Source organism: Episyrphus balteatus, chromosome X (assembly GCF_945859705.1).
Source record: "Episyrphus balteatus chromosome X, idEpiBalt1.1, whole genome shotgun sequence".
Lineage (NCBI taxonomy): Eukaryota > Metazoa > Arthropoda > Insecta > Diptera > Syrphidae > Episyrphus > Episyrphus balteatus.
In genome coordinates this window covers 3384650-3407854 of record NC_079138.1, presented here as the reverse complement: position 1 = coordinate 3407854, position 23205 = coordinate 3384650, and the positions used below count along the sequence as shown (strand labels likewise).

General features: G+C 30.1%; 2 protein-coding genes across 9 annotated transcripts in view; one reads left to right on the top strand and one right to left on the bottom strand.

Moving 5' to 3' along the window:
- The window catches only part of LOC129920527 (voltage-dependent calcium channel type D subunit alpha-1), a 58778-nt gene extending 36321 nt beyond the window's left edge, over positions 1–22457 (bottom strand). For 4 of the 8 annotated variants that reach the window (XM_056001827.1, XM_056001828.1, XM_056001830.1 and 1 more), the window contains exons 1-7: positions 22155–22455; positions 4386–7250; positions 2644–2875; positions 2369–2474; positions 2140–2279; positions 1939–2045; positions 1697–1849 (exon numbers count right to left, since the gene is read on the bottom strand). In XM_056001827.1, coding sequence (XP_055857802.1) covers positions 1697–1849; positions 1939–2045; positions 2140–2279; positions 2369–2474; positions 2644–2875; positions 4386–7250; positions 22155–22224 — 3673 coding nt within the window. In that variant the 5' untranslated portion in view covers positions 22225–22455. Of the gene's footprint in view, positions 1–1696; positions 1850–1938; positions 2046–2139; positions 2280–2368; positions 2475–2643; positions 2876–4385; positions 7251–22154 lie in introns of all 8 variants that reach the window. The other 4 variants (XM_056001824.1, XM_056001825.1, XM_056001826.1 and 1 more) reach the window with 2 other exon arrangements.
- LOC129920542 (vacuolar protein sorting-associated protein 29) overlaps positions 1–23205 on the top strand; it is a 501662-nt gene that overhangs the window by 216596 nt on the left and 261861 nt on the right. The window lies entirely within an intron of this gene.

Sequence of the window (23205 nt, the reverse complement as noted above, 5' to 3'; positions counted from 1 at the left end):
ATACAATTTTCATACCCTGTAAGTCTAACTCGAGTTTTATGAGCTGTAGTGCAAGAACCGTGCATTGTACAAAAAAAACTGTTAAGGTATAAAATGTAGATAATTAAAAGATCTACATTTTTGCTTGAGCACTTTATTCGACTTAAATTATAAGAAAAAAGTTATGATGAATACAAGGGTTTTTTGATCTGAAAACTCCTGTTTTTTGAGTTCAAACTGTAATATTTTTTGATCTAACTTCATCTTTGGAAACTTTTATACTTTTTTAAAAACTGCAATACCGGGATAAGTTTTAAAAATAATGAACCAGAGTCACACAATACAAATTTTTTTCGTCTTGTTGCTCTGAAATAAAAGTAAGATATTGAGTTTTTACGAAACTTAATAATAAGCAATGTTTTATTGAAAGAATTGTAAAAAAACAAAAATCAATTATGGGCAGAGGAAGCAAAATACTGTTGCAAAGTAGGGAAATTTCACAAGAACTGCATATTTGATCGAAAACCGTAAGGATTTGGGCTGAAGAAGCTACCAAATTCTGAGAGATCTTAAGTTTCGTTTCATCCATTACTTTCTAGACATCCGGTATATGCAACAAAATAATAAAAAAAATACTATGCAAAATTGCAAACAAATTAATTTAATTTTTCAATAAATAAAGAATTTCAATATGACTTAGTTTGACATTTGACTTAAATTCGAACAAAACGAAAATTTCGATTTAATTTTTTTTCTTTTTTCTTCTTAATTTTCTTCTTTTTTTTTATTTTTCTGAATATGAATATGAAAACAGCATTAAAATGAAGAAAACAAAACAAAAATCAGCCAAATCGGTTAAGACGTTCTCGAGTTTTTGCCAAAATTACGTCCGACTATTTTTGTAAAAAAGACAGATTTTCTTGAATACTGGAAATTGCTCTGCTGACTTCAAAAGCAAATTAAATTAAAAAAGGGAAATGTTTTCCAGATGAGTAGGTATCAATATATCTATCATAATTTCATAGTCACAACCCAAGCTCAAATTTCGTGTTGACCTGTGTAATAGTTGTCAAAAAAAATTGATATTTACCAATTTTTTTTATAAATTTAAAATTTCTAGTCGAAAAGTATTTCTTTTATGACGAATATTTCACTTTGAATTAAACATTTATTTTTGGTCAAAATATAATAATTACTGAAAAAAAAATATTATCATCAATGTTCTGCACTTCACTTTGAAAATGATGATGATGAAAAAAAGTTTGTTTTTGCTTTGTAAACATTTGAAGTCTTTTGGAACAATTGTGTCAAAATTCTCAATAATTTTTAAATCTTATCAATTGACAATTGTAATACCAAAATTTCGAGCAATTGATAGTTTCTATCGTTTGTCAATCAATTGATTTTTGACAACCGTTATTAGGCTTTTACTATATATCTTCATCAAAATATTCGTCTTATTCAGTTACTTCTGCTAAGTACTTTTGTGCCTCCGTTCTTTAAATCTCACATCGAGAAAAATTATCAAAAAACACTTAGATACAAAATCAAATAAAAAAATGGATCAATTTAGGTTGGATTTTAAAATACTTAAAAGCTTTAGTGGAAATTTTTTTTAATGAAAAGAAAAAAATCAAGTTGGTACAAAAAAAAGTCTTCCCAAAACTCCAATTCCTATCGTTGTTGTCTTGAAATCGTTTTTTTAAATTTTATTTACCTGTAACATTATTTTGGCAGGTTTTATGCATCTTTCCCGAAAATAATTCTAATCCAATTATAGCGTAAATAATAATCACAAACAAGACCAATAGAGCAATATGCAATAAAGGCACCATGGCACGAAGAATTGAATTTAGTACAACCTGAAGACCTATATTTCATTCATTTTCATTTATACATCATTTTTGTTCTACAGATATCTTTTTAATTTTTTAATTTTTTTTTAAATTTCAAACTTACTTGGCACACCCGATACCAATCTCAATGGCCTAAGTACTCTAAATGCTCTTAAAGCTTTAACATCAAATCCTTCCTTCATTAAATTTGATAACGCCGTACTTATCATACTGCGGGAAAATGATAGTGTAAAAATAGAAATAGTTAAGTAGGGTGAAATTAAGACACATGAATGGCATTTAATGATAATAAAATTGTATTTACCCTATAACAACAATGAAAAAATCTAATAAATTCCATCCATTTCTTAAATATGCGCCCTGATGCAACATAAATCCGTACGCTATGATTTTCATAACACATTCTGCAGTAAATATTACCAAAAAAACATATTCAATTTTTTCCTGTGGAAGGAGGAAAAAATTTTTTGACAAATTTTGTTTGAAATTGTACAGCGTTACCAGCGTTATTTGTTTGTTACTTGATAACTTACCAAATAGGCATTTGTTTGATTTGAATCACTAAAAGGATACGGCGTATAAACGGCTAAGGCAACACAGTTGGCAAATATGGTTAAAAGAATTAAATATTCGAATGGTCTGCGATGGAGGATGAATTAAGGTTTTTTTTTTGTTTTTTTTGATATTGGACACGAGTTAAGGAAAATTTTTTTTTTTGCTTACCAAAATTAAAAAAAAAAAACTTAAAAATATAGAAGAAAAAATAATAAATTAAAAAAAAAAAAAGTTATATTAAAAAAAAGGATACTTCCATTCAACAACACTTATGCATAAACTCCGGAGAGGATTTTTAACACCAAGACAAAATAACGCTCGTACGGGCCGATCGGGTTGGGCTTTGCCACCCCGTCGTACGGGCTTCTTTTGTGCTGTCGATGAAGTTGTCTTTTGTGCTGGCCCAATAGTTGTGCCATTTGTAGTTTCGGCAATATTAGGTGTACCGATGCCACCACCACCCATAACACTCGCTGTGCCCTCGCCTATATAGAAGAACATAAATATCGTTTTTTTTTCATAATAGTTATTCGATAAAAAAGGTCAGTAAAGGAAGGGGAGGGGTGGGTGGATAATATTGATATGGTTAATGTCAAAAAAGCAAAATTTGCAGAATAAACCATTTTGGCCACACTTAAAAAAAAACTGGTGGTGAAATTATTTTTTTTTGGGGGGGGGGGGGGGGGGAAGGGGGTTGGGAAGAACATTAATACAAGCTTCTTTTTTTTCACGAAATTTGGCAGCACAATAAAACACTTTTGGCCACTTAAAAAAAAACTGCTGGTGAAATTATTTTTTTTTTTTTGGGGGGGAAGGGGGTTGGGAAGAATAATAATACAAGCTTCTTTTTTTTCACGAAATTTGGCAGCACAATAAAACACTTTTGGCCACACTAAAGATACTGGGGATCAAAATAGTTTTGTCGCTTGAGAAAAAGAATTTGTACTACAAGAAATAAGAACAACATATTGCGGATTTGCACGGCGCACAAAGGGGCAAAATGGCAAAAAAGTGGCATTAAATCAACCAAACGAGCTATAGACACATGAAATTTGAAACAGATCTAAATGATACAAATTTTATTTCATAGCCAAAATTTCGAATGGCCACGCCTATTTTTAGGGTTACCACCCATACACTTTCTTAAGATTTTCGAAATTTCTCGGAAAATTTCAATCAGTTTGAATTAAACTTTAAATGCCTTTTATAAAATAGTAATACAATTGCAATTATAAAAAAAATAAAAAAAAAAAATTAGGGTTGCCACTTTTGAAATTTCTTATGTTTTTTTTACTATTTTATTTTTATTTTTTTTTTTTTTAATAAATTTATTCAATTTAATAATTTATATGTCTTTATCACTCTCAATTTGTACTAAAAATGGGCATTTATGGAAAATGACATCACCAACTAAAAATGAACAATTCTCACAGGATAGCAAAAAGTAGCAAGAAAACTTTTCATATTCTAAAACTAGACAAAATGCAGAACAAAATGACATATAAAAGTTATTGGTGTTTTACGGCAAACACAACTAAAAGAGTGCAGAAAACTCATTATTTTCAAGTTATTTTTCATTCATTTAATATTTTGAAAGTATATTTTTTACTGATTTTATTTCAAAAAGATTCAACTTAGTACAAATAATAAATACTCAACTTCATGATTTGATTAAATGCCAGCTTTTTTTTAGTTTTGTCCCATTGTGCGGCGTTTGCGTGTAGATATAAATGCTGTCGAAGATATAACCGAAAAGAGCGATAAACTATTTCGCCAAAGGTCTGGGTTCGATTCCCAGCCTCCAACAATTAAAATTTAAAAAAAAAATTCGCGGGTAGGTATTGCCCCTTACGAGGTATTGAAAAAAGACACCAAAAGTATCCTAGACTTGAAAAAATTCATATGATAGCGTGAAAAAAAAGAAGCTCGATTTGACATTAGAAAAAAAAAATCTCTGCAAAATAGGTAGGTAAATTTTGACACAAACAAACTCACCGATTCCTCCATTCATATGCTCAATATTATCACCACCTTGCGACATACCGCCATCATCGTTATTTCGATTACCCATCAATCCACCCCCTACGGCGCCATTATTGGCGCCGTTATTATTTGATGCGGCATTCATTGCTGCAGATACATTAATTGTTGTCTGCCATATACCAATTCCAACACTACCGACAACAGGCGGTGATAAATGTCTGCTTCGATTTGACGATAATGATGTTGATAAAAAGGACGAACGTCTTTGACGCGTATGTTGACAAACAACACCCGCACTTTTTGGTCTTTGTTGTTGACCACCGAAATTTGGTGGTTCTATTGAATCGTATTCGTGTATACACGGCAATGGTCGTTCTGTCGCGTTAACAACTAACTTTTTAGAATTTGTTCGATTTACACGACCTAATCCGATAGCACTACTTATATCTATATCACTTTGACATCGGCGACGAGGAATAGTTTGTTCTTCTTCGTCGTCGTCGTTGTCGTTATCGTCTTCTTCTTCTTCTTCTTCTTGTTCTAGATCGTCGTCGTCGTCAATAATGTCGTCAATAATATTATCGTCGTCGCCGTCTTCGTCTTCTTCTTCACCTAAAATATCATCAATTTGAGCATCTGAAAAATTATGCTGCTCACTTAAACTATCGCAATCAGTAACATCGTCCAGACGATTTGCGATTTTTTTCACACCGACAATATCATCGATAAAATCATCATCATCATCATTATAATAATCACTAACGATAAAGCTACTTATCACACCAACACCAAAACCACAAATAGTACTATTATTTTCACCAGTTATACTACAATTACTACTATTACTACTACTTGCTAATCCACCTCCGTCAGCAGTAGTTGCAACACTTTGACTAGCACTAGATCGTCTACGATGATGTTGTTGCGATTGTGAGGTTGAATAATCACCACTGTTATTTGTATTGGTACTTTTTACTGAACATTTGCGTTGTCCTAATGCCGATGCTGTTGTTGTATTAAGTAGAGCACTGTCAAAGTTGACACTTCGACTTGTTGGAATAGTACTTAGAACAGCACTGTTATTTATACTTTGTTTATTATTAGTACTTACAGTTAATCGACTATTACTATTAGTATTATTGTTGTAAAATTGTTGTTGTTGTTGTTGTTGTTGTTGTTGTTGATTGGTATTACTTTGGTTATTGTTAGCTAGAGTTCTTGCTGTATGAGGATAACATTGCAAACAAGATACTGATTTATTTTTACTACTACTTGTATTTGTAGTAGAAACTTTTTTCCTTTTTCTTCTTCTACTACAATTATTACCTGTTATAAATTGTCTATTATTACTACTGTAATCAGTTGGTGGTTGTTGTTGTTGTTGTTGTTGTTGATTAATTTCTTCATTAACTAGTACTTTTTCCTTGTGTTTGTCTTTATCATTATCTTTTAATTTATCATCAAATTCTTCTATAAATTCTTCAAAGTCTTCAATATTTTCTATCTTCACTTCATTAGGATTTGTTTCTTCTTCTACTTCTTCTTCTTCTTGATTAAATAGTAATGGACTTTTTGTCAAATGTAATAGATGAATTGGTATAATTGGTTCTAGCTCGGTATTGGTAATATGGGATGCAGTAGTGCTATTTTGTTCATTAATACAAACGTTACAATTGCATATGCAATCGCAATTGCTACTATTTGAACAGCAGCTAAAGCTGCTATTGCTAGAATTATTATATCTACTTTGGTGACTATTGCTAGTTTTGGCAAAAAGGGTTTTTTCGTCGTCGTCAACGTCGTCGTCGTCTGTATTTGTGGCGTCACTGATGATATTCTCTTCTTCTTCTTTTTCTTTATCAACACTGCTGATGTCTTCAAAGTCTTCGTAGTCCTTTTCGCTAAATTGTCTATCTTTTTTCTCAATATTACATTTGTGATGCTGTTTTCTCCGTTGTTGTTGTTGTTGTTGTTGATTAGAAACGTCTTCTTCACTTGCTTCGACTTTGGCTTTGGATTTGATGACTTCGACGTCGTTGTTGTCGTTGTCGTTTTTTGAATTTCGAAAATCGTTTTCAATACCAAATTCGGCAACAGCAACAGGACCAGGCTCGAAATACTGTCTTCTATGTGTGGCTTTAGTTTTCGTAGAAGTAGTAGTAACAGTAGCAGCACAAGTTGGTCGTTTCTCCTGACTTTGGCCACATTTACTCGTTGAATCGGTATCACGTTTTGGTGGTTTTTGACCCCCGCACCATTTGCATGGGATGTATTCCTCGGCAAGCTGCTGTGATTGAAACTGCTGAAGCTGATAGGTGGCTGTTGAGTCTGAACTGCGACGTTTGTGGTTCGGATCTCGGTGACGATAGTTTCTGTAAGGCCTTTTTGACAATGACGATGACGACACGCACAATAACGCTTCTTCAGTTTCAGTTGTGTTATTATTAATGGATTTTGTTGATTTGTTGTGAGTTTGGACGTCGGCTTCAGCGTCAGTGTTGACTGTTGCCGATGTTGTTGCTGTTTCTGTTTGTGTTTCTGTTTCTCCCCCACGGCGTGGACTTCCGTTTGAATTGATATTTTGCTGTCGATGAGATTGAAATTGGCGTTGCCTTTGTAATTGTTGACTAATGACACCACAACTTGTTTCTTGCTGTGATCTTGATAGCTCAAGTTCTTGTGTTGATTCTGATGTAAGTTGTTCTTGTTGTTCTTTTTGTTCTTTGCTAGTTGTGACTTTTCTAAATTTTGAAGTCGAAGTTGAACTTGAATTGATGGCACTTTTATTACTATTACACTTTTCTTCGTTATTAGTACTATTAGATTCCACTGTTGGGATTTTCTGAGCTTGGTTGAACTGAAGTTCATACTGGTCCCCTAGAAGTAAAAAGAAAAAATTTTTAAAAATTAAAAACTAATAAAGATTTCACTTTGCCTATAAAAAAATATATATAAAAAGTATCGGATTATGAATTCAATAAACCCCGAATAAAAAATCGAATTTTATCTAAACCACTGAAGCTTTTTTAAGCGCCAAACTACAGCTGAACCACGAGCAAAAGTTTCAAGTTCGCCGATCAATTGCCGCACCATGGCTAAAAACTTATTTGTCATTGAATCACCTTCGAGTCAACGCCAAACAAACAGAAATTACCGCCGCCAGTGGGGCAGAATAGGTCGATTTGTGATATTAATTACTTCTACTAATAAATAAGACATTTCTTGTCACTTTATTTGGTTTTGTAACTAAAGTTAACAGACTTCTTGAATTTTATGAACTTTTTTCATTGAAATTTTTATTTTTATCCAGGAAATTAAGTAAGGGGACAAAATATTAATACATTTGAAAAAACCTATAATTTTGAATTATGTTTTTTTTTTTTTGTTTAAAAAGTGAACTTTATTTTAAGAAATAGTTCTTCAGTATAACCTAAAAAAAAAATTGTATGTGAAGGTGGCTGTATCACCCCTCGTTCCGGTGGGAGGGGCGATTTTCTGAAAATTTAACCTTAAATAAGAAAAAAAATACATAAAATCAAGAAAAAGACATAGAATACTGTGCAATAGCTTTTTTGAAAGCTTATTTTGTATTCTTTCAAATGCTTTTCGATTTAAGTAGTTTTCGCGAATACTTTTTGTGAAATAAAATTTCAAAGTCAAAACTTTGAAAAAAATTGTCAAATTTCATGTTCAAGTTATTTTTTTTTTTTTCAAATTTGCTAAGTGAGGTGCGACTTTTTTTTAAAAAACCTTATAGCCGCATCAATTTGAATTCGAAAAAAATTAGCAATAAATTAAATTAAAAAATATTTTAATAAAAAAAGTAGAAAACAAAAGCACTAACTTTATATAACAAATCGCCCTGTTTCACGAAACTTCTTATAATAAAATAAAAAAAAAAAAACAACTTTTAAAAAGAAAAAAAAACATTGTTTATAAGTAATCAGTGCATGATTTTCAAAAAAGAATGATTTTGTAATTTATTTTAATAAAATCAAAAACGAACTTTTTTAAAAAAAAAATTTTGATGTTCAAAATTCATTAAAAATATTTTAGGCAAACATTTAGCAAAAGTGTTTATATGGGCTTATAGAGTAATTGCTCATCATGCTTTCTCTATTTTTAGACTTCCTAAATATTTACCTAAACAGAAGATTTTGAGAAAAAACTTTAAGGTGCGTTTCAAAAAATTCATTATTTTCTCATTAAATTTTTAAGTATAAGAAATTTTTTTTTCAGAAGAATAGTAATTAACATACTTTTATCTATGTGAGAAATTTGTATTTTATTTTTTTCTCAAATAATTTTGAGTTTAAACAAATAAACAAATTTTTTATTACTTATTAAAAACTGAATTTTTGCTCTAAAACTCTCAACTTCAACCGCATGAATAAAAATAAATCAAAATCTTTGAACAAAACAAATATGCTCATCTTATGAATTTTACTGTTAAGTTTAGAAATCGTGATCTTTTTTTCCCATAGCTTTAGTTTAAAAAATAACCTTTATATCACCACACTATATGGGGCTGCCCCACTGTGCGATGGGCCCTATAGCAACATAGACCTGATCAGAAAGCTAAAAGTTCAACGAATAAGATGGCTGAGACATATAAAATATCGTCGGCTTTGAGTGTAAACCTGCTAACTCCACTTTTACACTCGTGACAAAATTGTTTTTAGTACAAATTTTCTTTTATTTCAATACTTTTGATTATAATTTTAATATTTTGTATTTGAAACCAGAGATCAGAAATAAATCTCAACCTTTTGAAAGGTTCCTTAATAACTCTTATTTGTCGCCATTTTCAATAAAGGTCATAAAATAACCTTTATTTTTAAAAAAGAAAAATTTCGGTCAAGGTCTGAGAGAAACCTTTATTTTGTATTTTTTTATGTTTCAGTCAACCAGTGAGATTTATCGCTGAGAGAAAAAAATAAATCTCATCTGCAAATGTATCAATTCCTAGAGACATGGGAGTGGTGCCATATGAAAGCTTATATTCTCAGCTACCCGATAGTGGTATAATCCGGTTTTTCGTTTTTTTTTTTCAAAATTCCGAGAAAATCGCGTTTGAAAGTTGGGGTCAAATTTTTTTTCGAAAAATCCCCGAATTTTTTGAACGCTTCTGGAAGCTAAACCGCTTGAGAGCAATTTTTGGCAGTGATGCCAAATGATAGCTTGTGTTATGGGCCTACGCTTAGCACATTGTCAGATTTTTTAAAAATCATCTCCCATGTTAAACCGCCACATTATGACTATTTTTTCAGAATCAGGCTAAACTTTTTTTTTACCTTTAAGTTCTCCCGGTTTGAGAACGGGTGCACCTACAGGGACGGGAGTGGTACCCAGATGTAGGTTAGAGTCCCCGCTACCTTTTGGCATCAAACATTTTTTTTAATTTTTTTTTTTTTTTAATTTTTTTTTTTTTTTAATTCTGAGATATAGCCGTTTGAAGTTGGGCGGGCGAAAAAGCTTCTGGAAGCTGAACGCTTTGACCTAGATATTAGAACATCGGTCTCCTGAAATATTCGAAATTGCATTGGTTGTGCTTGTCGTCCCAGCGACTCAAATCACAGTGGAAAACACATTTTCGTCTTTAGATTTTACTTTAAACGAAAAGAGATATAATCATGGGCCTAAAGAACTTTGAAAGTCTATTTAGTTCATACATTATTTAATACATAAACTTAGAAAAAAACATCCTTTTCATATTTATTTTTGCAAAATAAAGACATTCTTGACATATTCGACATTTTTCTTTGAATTGACCATGTTTGATTTATTTTCGCCGAAAACGGTTAAAGGTTGACCTTTTCCATTTATTTTTTTTGTAAAAATGTCAACCATTGAGAGATATTTATTATTATTTATTTTTGATTTTTTAAAACAAATCTCAAACCTTAACCGAAACTATTTAAAGTAATGTGGTAACTCTCACAGAGAAACCGATTGAAAATAAAGGTTGACTGGTCTCTTTTTGAAACTAATACATTTAAATTCTTTGTGTTTGAAATTAATAAAAAAAAATTATTAAAAAACTGTGTAATTAAGTCGCAATATTAAAAACTGATAATTTTTGTTTTGAAAAAGGTCTAATTATAATATATACTAGGACAGAATTTTTAACCATGTCTTAGGGTGGGTCGAAAAAATCGAATATATTTTTTTTGATTTTTTACTCCGAAAAATCAATGGCATAGGTTTTTTTATTTATCGGCTTTTTAGTAAATTTACATATTCTTGTAGAAAATTGACTGCTCTAAAAAATAAATGTAATGCATTCGTTTACCTAACTATTTTAGGTCCAAAGATCACAAATTGTAAAAATATTCGAGGTCAAAGTTAAAAAAAAAAAAAACGTAGGTATAAAAACATTTTTACTTGTGTTCTTGTAGGGTTTTAAACATTCTGTTTGGTGAGTATGCTCTAGCGGGTGTCTAACAATCGATTTTTCGGAGTTTAAAATTAAAAAAAAAATATATCTATTCGATTTTTTTTTACCCACCCTAATGATGTATATGTAAAAATATACATTTTTATATATTTTTTATTTATTTAATCATATTTATTTATAAATTTAGGTAACACACAATTTGCTTTAAAATTTATTACACATAAAAAAAGTTACGCATACACCACAGTGACCTGTTTAATTTACCATAATTTAATCACTGACTGAAAAGTAAAACCATCTTTATTTTTTTTGAACTTTTATAATCTGAAAATTATACGTTTTAAAGTCTTAATTTTGACTGTGAGGCTTACATAGAGTTGCATAATTTGTTTTCTTTTTCATAGCTCCTTAGAAAAAGCTTCTCAAAGTTCAATAATGCACATTAGGGTGGGTCAAAAAAATCGAAATTCTTTTTTTTGAATTGGTACTCCGAAAAATCGATTGCTGGACCCCTCTAGAATATACACACCAAATATGAGCTCTTTATATTAATGGGAAGGTCCTCCGCTTTGCAATTTTCCATTTTTACATCAAGCTTCTACTAAAAAAAAATAATTTTTTTATTAATTGACTTTTTAGCAAATTTCTTTTCATATTCTTGTAGGAAATTGAACGCTCCACAAAAAAGGCCTAATACACTTTTTTTGTTTATCTAATCGTTGAATAGATATTTGAGGTCCAAAAATCGAGAAAATCTTTAAAAATTCGTTTTTTGTTCTTATTTTTTTAACAAATTGAAAAATTATAATGATCAAACGCGCAAGACATATTCTTGTTGGAAATTGATTGCTCCACAAAAAAGTTATTATTAACTTTTTTCATTAATCTAACCATTCTAAAGATATTCGAGGTCAAAGTTAAAAAAAAATATAAAAACATTTTATATTTTTAAAAAATTTCTAATTCACTAAAACTTCATTATTTTCAAATTAGCAAGATATATTCTTGTAGGGGCTTAAACGTTCTACAAAAAATTCCTTGGAATGAAATTGATTGCTTTAACCGTTTAGAAAATATTCGTCTCCAAATCGCAATGCATACGGGTCATAAGAAAACTATTGAAATCAGTGAGCATTGGTTTGGATACGAATATCTTCTAAACGGTTAAAGCAATCAATTTGATGCCAAGGGATTTTTTGTAGAACGTTTAAGCCCCTACAAGAATATATCTTGCTAATTTGAAAATAATGAAGTTTCAGTGAATTAGAAATTTTTTTAAAAATATAAAATGTTTTTATATATTTTTTTAACTTTGACCTCGAATATCTTTAGAATGGTTAGATATTATATTCTAGAGGGGTCTAGCAATCGATTTTTTGGAGTACCAAATCAAAAAAAAAATTTCGATTTTTTTGACCCACCCTAATGCACATAGTTCAAATGGACCTGACTTATTACACTGTGTTACAAAAACAAGGTTTTAAAAATATACGCGGACAGAGACCTATCGCGTTTTGTAGAGCTAGTTGCACTGATTACGAAACGTTATTTAAAAACTCCATAACACACCCAAAATCTGGAGTTTGGTTCAAGAAAACAATTTTTCACCCATTGAAAAAAAATCTAGCTTCGTCAAATTTGTACCCATTTTAGATAGACCCCCTTCCCATAGAAAAAAATGTTTGTATTGAACTCCTCTACAAAAACCCGTTATCAACATGTTGTTATCAAAACATATACTTTAAATTGATGTCGAAGTTGGGTAAATGACAAACAAAAAATGGAATTTTTGAACTTTGTCAGCTTATAAATTCTAGGTGGTTTAATCAAACCACATGTCTAAATGTCTTCTAAAACTGTAAAGATATCTAAAATGGGTACAAATTTGACGAAGCGCAAAAAACAAATTATAATTTTTGACGATATTAGGAAACTTTGAAATTTTCAGTAGGTACATAATTTGTTTTTTTTTTTTTTGGATATCTCCTAAATGAGTGGGTGGACAAGTGATAAATGTTGGTATGTGTAAAGAATTTGAGGTGGACAAATGATTTATACGTATATGTACCTCAAAATATGAGCGTCTTAGGCGATTTGTCATTTTTCAGACCAATAAAAAAATGAATTTTGAAGGGTGGACAAACGAAAATTTGGGGTGGAAAAATGTGGACAAAAAAAATGAACAAACGAATAAGACTAGTTAAGTGAACAAATTTTGAGGTCGCATTTCTGGCTTCACAGAGCTTACCTACAAATTTTTTATCAATTAATAGGATCAAAATACAGAAAATAAAATATTTCTTTCTTTTTGATTTTGTCTTTAAGATATATTATTTTCATTTTACTTTTTATACGTTTTTTCGTTTTGTACTACTTTTTTTTTGTTTTTTTGAAAGGGTCACCCTGCCCACTATCGTTTGTTATTGTAATAATATTTTGAAGGACCATTTAAATCAAATTGTTCTTAAATTAGAAAGTTTGTCAATAAATTGATATTTGGCCGATATGTCAATATGTCACACTAACTAAAAATATTCTCTTATAATATATTTTTTTTTTTTATAAAAAAAAAATACATTTTAATAAAAGCCTACAAAAAAGCCATCTCATTCATAACCTTGAAAAGTTTTCCTTGGCGATTTCTCACTACAACAAAAACCCAACCCATTTGATGACACAAAAGTTCAAATGTTTTGTAGTGGGGGGGGACGTGCACACAGTAAAGCAATCGCCTAACCCCTTCTCATATTGTTTTTTTTTTTCCACTTAGATAGTCAAAAAAAAAAAAAAATATATTAATTCGGGTGTGATTAACCGAATTACTCAAGTATTTTGAATGTACTCATTTCTCACATCATCTCAACACTCAACCCCACCACTCTCACTCCCAGTATCTCGTCATTACTCGTTGTGTGACATAAAAGGATACACCTCTATAGTCATAAAATACATATTGAAAATCTCTTAAGCCACCAATTTTTATAGACTAAAGTGTATCTATAAATTTTCATTATGGATTCTAGGTAGGTACATGTGCTTTTTGTGGATCGATTAATCATTACTTGGTGGGGGGCGGACAGACAATATTTTTATGTATGGCTTTTTATTAAATTTAACTCTTCGAAACAATATAACGAAGATTGCCTGCGCGCAACATCATCACTTAAAAGTTTAAATACTTTAAAAAAAAATTACCCAACGATATCAAAATATTTAAGAAAGTAACAGTTTTAAATTAAAATTTTTTTATTTGGCCTCAAAAAGTAAGTATTTTCTCTAAAAATAAACTCCGACCACACGAAAGAGAGTGATGAAATAAATAAATGTTAATACCGTCAATAGGTAAATGACTATTTTATGCCATAACATGTCTATAAGAATTTCAATTAACGTTCAAAGGACGACGACAAACAAGAGCATGCACTCATAACTTAAATCAGATTCCTAGGGTTATATTGTATTTATCGTAGTTGTACTCTTGCTCTCGAACAAAATGTAGACCATCTCGTTTTTCTTGTTTTTTTTTTTTTTTTTTGTACTTCACATTGATGACATAATTAAATTTCTGTCTCGATTTACAACAGGAGGGGGAAGGACATTTTAGATGGATAAAAGGATATACAACACAGTACAAGGCAATGGGATGTTTATTTTTTTTTGTTTTTTGTTATTCCAAGAGTATTTAAAGTTGAGAAACTGTTTATGATTTATTGTTTTCATGGACTTTATGCGTAATCAGTTGCAATTCATTAAAAAAAAACTACAAAAAAAGATAATGACTCTCCAAAATTTGTAACTCGAAAAAACAAAGAAGAGTATTTGATTTCCCGAGTAAAAATAGAACTCCGCCAAACCACCGCCAAAGCACCACCGCACCGCTTTTTTAATGTCGGATCACCGCTAAACCCCAGCTTCACCATGATCATTATGTACTATTTCGCCAAACCACAGCAGCACCGTGATCAAAAATTAATATTTTTACACCGCCGAAGAACATTTTTTCGGAAAACGGCTGTAGTTCGGCAGTCAAAAAAAGTTCAATTTCCAGTACAAATGGAATACCACCTAATCACTTTTTTTGCTAGCCGAACCACCGCTGAACCACAACCACACGCAACGTGCGGCCGTATTTTCCCGCTGAAAGACTGTCCTTCTGTGCGGTCAAAAAAAGATTAATTTTTCAAAATTTAATTTCCTTTTTTACTCAGGGTATATTTATGTTTGAGTAGAAAGGCCACACATTTTAACAAGGAGTCGGATAAAAATGGAATTCAGCAGCGTTTACAGCCCAAAAAGCCGTGCGGCAACCGTTGATTCTTCGGAATTACATTTTTACTCGAGTACCGATCGCTTAAAAAAAGTATGTGTGTATGACAAATATCTGTAGAAAAAAAAAGTGTGGCCATTTCCATTTTATGGATTTTTTTTTTTAAGTAGCACAACTTTGACATATCTTCTATTTATGTTTCATAAAAAATTTAATATTTTTGATGGTAAATAAGTAAATAAATATTAGAAAATATATTTAAATGAAAAATTTCAATGTTCGATAAAACTGAGAATTTATTTTTTTCTAATAGATTTTAATATTCTTAATTCAAATCCCAAGTCGAAAAAAAATCTTTGACGTCACGTTGCATAGATAAAAATCCATTTCGACCTTCTTATATCTCAAAAACGTGACATCATAGATTTTTTTCGATTTCAAATTTGAATTAAAAATATTAAAATCTATTAGAAACCAAACCAAAATGATAAATTCTCATTTTTATTGAACATTGAAATTTTTCATGTTTTCTAATATTTACTTAAAAACATATTTGGCAACCATATAATCAAAAAATATTAAGTTTTTTTTCTGAAACATAAAAGATGTCAAAATTATGCTAGTTAAAAAAAAAATCCATGAAACAGTGTAAAATAAGAGGTCTAAAATTGTGTTTTACTAGTTTGGCACTTTTTGGACTCAGTTGTTATAAATTTTTGATTTTTTGTATGAAATATGAATTTAGAAATCCTAAATCTAAGATTTTACACCTTTTTGACATGAATTTCACCAAATTTCTAGCTTATATGCTATTTAAAAAAAGAAAAATCAATTTAAAATTTCATGACATTTCGTCAAGAAACGGCCGTGCAAATTAATTTTGACGCCAAAAAGCACCAGAGGCACCACTGTGTGGCGGCGGCGACGAAGCACGCTGCGATGCAAATCGTGTTGAGTTTAATAAAATTAATTTGAGGCACACTTTTTCTGTTCGGGGTTAAAGTTAAACTCTCAAGCGTTGGATGAAACGGAGGGGAACAGCGCTGGCAACCGCACTCGACGGATGAAAACTGCTCGAAAAGTCAAAGAAAACAACAACAAAAACGTGAATTTGACATTAGCATCCGACTGCTTCCTCCAATTATAGTTCTGGCTTCAATTGACCCAGCACTGAAAAAATGTTGTTTACATATTTTGCCTTTGAAGTGCGAACCTTGTTGTTTTTTTTTTTTTTAAGTTTATATTTTCTTAATTTTTGAAATTTTACTTCTTTTCCGGCATTTTTAAAGACTAAAAAACTTAATTTTTGACAAGAATGTCAAAAGGATTACCTAGTGATCACCTAACTCAATCTAGCAGAGTCGTACGTTGAGTTGCCGGAGCCCCTTTGATATAGAAAATAAGAGAAACAAAAAAGTACGTATACGCCATACATTTTTTTTTTTTGTTTATGGTGCAAACATAAAAATGGCTGGCTACCTATGCATTACACACTACACTTCGTCGGCGTCGTTTGGGGGTTTCGGGGCACCAACCCGCTTGCCCTAATAATTAATTTTATAAAACACCGATAAAAACATCGCAAAATACATAGAATTTCATTATCTATATAAGCGATTGTACGTCCTACTCAGTCGCTTGGTTCTCGTAATAAAACTAATTTAATGATAAAAACATCGCAAAAAACATAGAATTTCATTTTCTACATAAGCTAATGTTATTGGAAGTGTAGGCCCAATTCAGCCGCTAGATCTTCTTACCAAAACTATTTTTATCCTGTTACACGCTTAGCCTCCATGAGCGTATTTACTATAATTCATAAGAATATCGCAAAAACATAGAATTTCCGAATGTAAACTTTAAACACATAAATTTGCTAGATTGCTTTAGGATATGCATATTTCATATAAATATAAACCTACATAAAACACATGCGATTTAATTTTCAACTTTCTAACTTAACATCTTTCAAGGGTCAAGGGTCTCGAACTTACAAAAGCCAACGTATCTCTCAACCTCTCAGGTCTCAGCCTCAAATACCTACATCATATATGTAAGAATATGAAATTAATGTCCTCATTGATGATGATGATGATGCTGGACTATGATAATGTTAATGACTATGATGACGCTATTCGTGGTGTAAGTGATGGAGAATGAGGGGGGATGGTGACATCGAATACACGTCCGTTGTCGTCGTTGTAGTCCTTTTTTTTTTTTTTTGTACGCGCTGCTTTTTCATCGATTTTCTTTCAAAAAGGATGATACGATACTTTAAATACACATTGATATAAATAAGATGATATACGAGTATCTACGAGTAAAAATATATATAAATATCTTTTTCGTGTGGGATTGCGGGAACGTGTATAAGGCTGGAACTTGGTACAAAAGTATGGTGTCTGTTTTTATTTGTTTTATATTTTGTAGGTTAGGGAAGAGACCTGTGACGACATGTTTACATACTAGATAGTGGGTATATGTTGTGTGGTAAACGTGTTATGATAATTTTCGAAACCTTAAGTTATAAGGATGAGTAATATGCTTGTTCCAGGCATATTAAAAAGAACAAATGAATCCTTTGTAATTGAACCATATAAACAATAGTATCAACTTTACACAATGGTTAAATTAAACAGATGTCATTGTCATGTGATGGGATGTGATCACCATAGAGACATAAAAGCTGTATTAAGACATGAAATGGGGAGATTTTTAGAGAATCTCGAGGTCAAATATAAATGTAGGCTTTCAGTGAGAATTTAAAAGTGATTTTTTTTTCTGTCTCAAAGTTTTTATAAGGCCCGGTGCACACATGACGCCATTTAATTCTATTGTAATCACACACAAGGTGACGCTGCGTCAATTTTCTGGTCTTGCGTTGACACTGTGGGGAAAAAAGACACGCAAACACCGCAGCGTCACCGCACTTGTGTATGATTTCTGTAGAATCAAATGGCATAAAAATGCATATGTTCACCGGGCCTATGATTTACATGCAACTAACAGAACTGTTTAATGTAAGATGGTGTTACTGACAGCCAATAAATAAGATCTAAGAAAACTGTCATATTTTAGATCAGATAAATTTTCATACTCTAACGCCGCAAAAGAAGTAGGTATAACTTAAAAAAAAACTGGTTAATCTTTGATATTAATCTCTCTGACATTCTTCACAAAAGTAAATTTTCTCTCTGGACAAACGCCGGAAAAGAATTATAAATCCGTGTGTGAATTGAATTAGATAGTTAACCACGTGTAAAATTTTTGGCGTTATTGAGGTGAATAAAAAAATTTCAGCTGTACCTGTATTGTTTAATATTTTTCTCTGCCTCTTTTCTGCCATTATACTTCTTTTTAATAAAAAAAAAAAACAATATGCATAAAAAATTTAACCTAAATTTAACCAGGTACCAGAGCCCATTAAATTTTTAAAAGCTGAAAATTTTTTATTCACCTCAATAGTGTCAAAAATTTTAGACGGGGTTAACTATTTAACGCAATTCAAACACGGCCTAAGTATAAGAAGTGAGTGCGTCCAGTCCAAAAAAAAAGTAGTAAAAATACTAGCCGTTAAGAAGATTTAAACGAGATTCATTTTTAAATCTTGATGATTTATACCAGATTTACAACATAAATTTGTATGGTAAATCTCGTGATTTAGAAAAGATTTAGCGAAAATCACTTAAAATCTAGATTTACCTATCTGGTTACACTGTGGTTAAACACGACTCATAGTTTCTACGATTTTTTACCAGACGACGTATTTAACTGTTATACAAGATTTATAAAAGTGTCAGCTAACGAAATCAATCGGACTTTGAGAAGATTTCGTAGTAATCTATAAACTAGATTACGAAAACTAAAAATGTTGGGGAAATGTAGTAGATTTCAATAAAATTTGGTGGTATTTTGCTGGGAATCTAGATTCTGAATCTGTGTGAAAAAGCTAGGAATTATATTCCTCTTGTTTTTCGAGAATAGAATTGAGAGAATAATAAAAAAATATTTCATTTTCTAGTTTATAATTTAGATTACGGGTAAATCTCCACAAAATTTACATTTATAACTCATTTATATGTTTTATATAACAGTTTAAAAACATAAAGTGTGAAAGTAGAAAAAGAGTTTTAATTTAATTATCAACTAACTTATTTATTATTTTAGTTATCAGAAAAAGACTTTTTAAAGTGCAAAAAAGATCAAACAAAATAAAAAAAGACTAAAGGCAGTAAAAGTTTCAGTTTAACCATCTCTTAAAATTTGTATTCATCCTAAAGTATTGAAATTTTAATCTGATTTTTGAAGAGCTGTCATAATGAATTTTCTAATGAACTTTAAATCCACTTAATTAAATTTGGATTAAGGTATAGTGAAAACGTAGCATTAGCAATTTAGAATAGGTTTATTAAATTATGGAGTGTAGTGATCTAATTCGCATTTAACACAATAAGGGTTTTTCTTTCTTTGTTTACAACAGAGTCTAAACTATCAAAAAAAATAAAATTTTTCTTTTTTGCTCAGAATATTCAGAGCCTCAAAATATACACGACTTTTTTGTTGGGAAATTGCTCTACTTCTAACAGTTTTGTTAGGGGTAGGGGGCCCACCAAGGTAAAATAGACCCCTCGCTAGAAATTGTAGAATCGAACAGAATTGGAACGATTTGTTAATAAAATTCTTTAGTTTATCTGGCAGCACCGACATATACGAAATGTTAGCAAATTTAAGCCATTTATTTGAAATTTTACTTGCCAAATTGTCTCTAGCCATTTTAAAAAGTAGACCCACTTAAATTTTGTGAAAAAAAAATGTATAAATAAAAAAATACCTAAATGGTCAAAATGGACTTCTTAGCACTCGGTCAAAATTGCATACTAAGCCGTTTTACATTTTCAATTTCTAACAAAGAAGAAACATTTTTTTTATAGCAAGTTATATACAAAATATCATTTTTTTTTTTCTAAAATCCCCAAATTTTTTTCAAAAGTTCAAAAAAATCATCTTTTGTCCATCCCACGTTGAGGAGATATTTAAAATACAAAATTGGTAATAAAAATTCAAAAGTCCTCAAATCCCCAAAAAAAAGTTACGCATACACCACAGTGTACATATGTACTGAAAATTTAAAAGTCCCCTAAAATCCCCAAAAATTACTGTTTTTTTTTCAAAAATTCAAACATTTCGAGTTCTTTACGTTTCGAGTTTACAAAAACAACACGCAGCTGCCGATATTAATAAAAGCTAAATCCATCTTTGAATAGAATTTTGACAATAAAACAATTTTTTTTTCAATATTAATATTTTGGAAATCTTACTGCGGATAGATTTGCGAAAAAAACACAGCTATTGATGAAACTTTAAAAAGTATATAACATTCTTAATCTTAGGGGGGTATTTTATGCCTTTTTTCTATAAATATTGTTATTAAAGATTTATGTACCAAAAAATTGATATTATTTAGATTTAACATTAAATATTTTTTGAATTGAACACGTTTTACAAATCATTTTTAACGGTGAATCAAAGATCAATCTTCTACTCAATTAACAACTAGCCTTTCAAAATCGAATCAACTAAATTGTTTTAGAATCTTTACACAACTCAATACTTCTTTTGAATGGCTTTGTTATCAACAAACTTTTGAACATTCATAAAAAATGCCGGCATCACACAAATTTAACAAAAAAAAAAAAGATTTTAAAACTAAACTTAATTTTAATTCATATTTAATTAATTTTTTTAATTTTAAAAAATTAAATTTTAAAATTATTTATAGCAAGAAAAAACCGCCTGCATTTTACATCCTTTTACAAAGTTTTTTTTTTTAGAAAAACAAAGCTTACCCCATACGGTTTAAGGGCCAATAACAACAACAACAACTAAAAAAAAAAAAAACACAACCAAAACAACAAATTTTATGAGTTCATTTTTGAAAGATCTTTCCGTCCGTTTTTGTATCTTAATCCTGTCTGAAGGTCCTTTATGATTTGCTTTTAACAGGATTCTCACAAAACAAAAACATCAAAAAACACTTTGTTTTTACTTTTATTTTTGATATGCATTTTATTGTCAGCTAGGTTAAATGGTTTAAGACCGACGGACGACGACACGATACGAAGAAAACGGACGAATGTTTGTCTGAAATTAATGAATTCTGTTTGGGATATCTAACTAAAATGATTCTACAAAAACAAATGTGGTTTTCATTATTGTTTTTCGACACACACTAAATCGTGTTGCGTATATAATAAGATTTTGTTGTTGTTATTGTGCTGCTGTTGTTGTTGTTGTTTTAAATTTTGGGTGGGGATTTTCTTCGCCTATATTATCATTTTTTTTTGAAATATAAGAATGAATGAAGATATACTTATTTTACTTGTTTTATTTCATCATTGAATAAATATATACACACACACAGTTAGTTGAATTTATATTAATTTTAAGTGAACAACAATACTCCCGCTCCTAAAAGTATATTTTGTTTTTCTTTTTTTTTTCTAATTTTGCGCACTGTAACTGAGTGAAATTAGGATGGTCAAACCCATTTGTGTCCTTAAAAAGGACAGCATGAATTTTCTTTTTTTTTTTTAGTTTGTAAAATTGAGAATTAGTCAGGGCGGCGGCATCTCAAGGAATTTTTTTTTTTTTTGTTGTTGTCATCTCTTAGACTAGGTTAGTTAAATGAACACACGCACGTACATACACTCACACACACACACACACATACACTATATTGAGAACAAACATGTAACGATGTAATTTTTGAATGAGATCAGAACAAATCGCATCATTGTTTCCCGATCACAAAAATCTATAACTTTTAAGCCTAAAAATATACTATTTTATATTTATATGAAAAAAAAAGGTACAATTCAAAATTAGTACTGATGTTTGAAACAAAACAATTGTCGCGCAATATCGTCATCAGCTCATTTACAAAAGAAAAAAATTAAAAAAAAAAAAAAAAAACTCCTTCGAAAATGTTGTATACTTTTAGGATAGCAGGATTATGTTACATAAAAACAACAACATAATAAAATCGGCTTTTGCACCTTTTTGATACACAAAAACACATAAACAAAAAAATAAGTATTTTTGATTTATTAGTAGGTACCTTCGTGGTCGTCGTTGTTATCGTGGTCAGAATAATTAGAACAAATAGAAGATCTACCGTACCGACTCATAGCGCAGAGAAGACTACAGCTTAGGGAATTTTATAAAACACTGTAAGCACAACATCCCATATTGTTTTTTTTTTTTTTTTTTTTTCTCAATCAAGGAGCAGGACTCTCGTGTAAGTAAAGGCTGCTTTGGTGAGAGCAATGAAAAAGCATCAACTTCGGCGGTCGGTGGCGGTGACAGCGGTGACAGTGATGGAGTGCTGTTATTATTTTGCTTGACTGTTTTTTTTTTATTATTTGTTATAAACTGATGGTTTTGTTTAAAGTTTTAATTATTTTATTTTTTTTATTTTTATGAGAATATTTGTTTAACTACATTATTATTTATTTAATTTTTGTGTATTTTGGAAACAAATCTGTGTATACAGATTTTATCACTCTATCAAATAGAAATGCAATTGATAGAGAGTGACCATCTGTATGGGGTTCCAAATTGGCTTTGTTTTAATAAATAAAATAAAATAAAATAAAATAAAATAAAATAAAATAAAATAAAATAAAAGTAAAATAAAATAAAATAAAATAAAATAAAATAAAATAAAATAAAATAAAATAAAATAAAATAAAATAAAATAAAATAAAATAAAATAAAATAAAATAAAATAAAATAAAATAAAATAAAATAAAATAAAATAAAATAAAATAAAATAAAATAAAATAAAGTAAAATACATTAAAAGAATATATGTATATACATTGAAAGAGTAACATTTAACCTTAGTTAATACTTCGATAAGATTTCTATGTTTGGAAAAAGTATAACACTATACAAAAGTAAGTGCTTCAAAAAACGACAACAAATCTTTGAAAATCATTTAAAGCTTTACAGACTTTTAAGAAGATGTTATAGAAATCTTACCGAAGAAACTGATTCATTTAACTTCTATAAGCAATAAAACAATAACTTCTATTAAGAAATTTATAATGGGGAGATTTTCTCAATTTTGGTAATATATTATCATTATTATTATTATTATTAACAAAT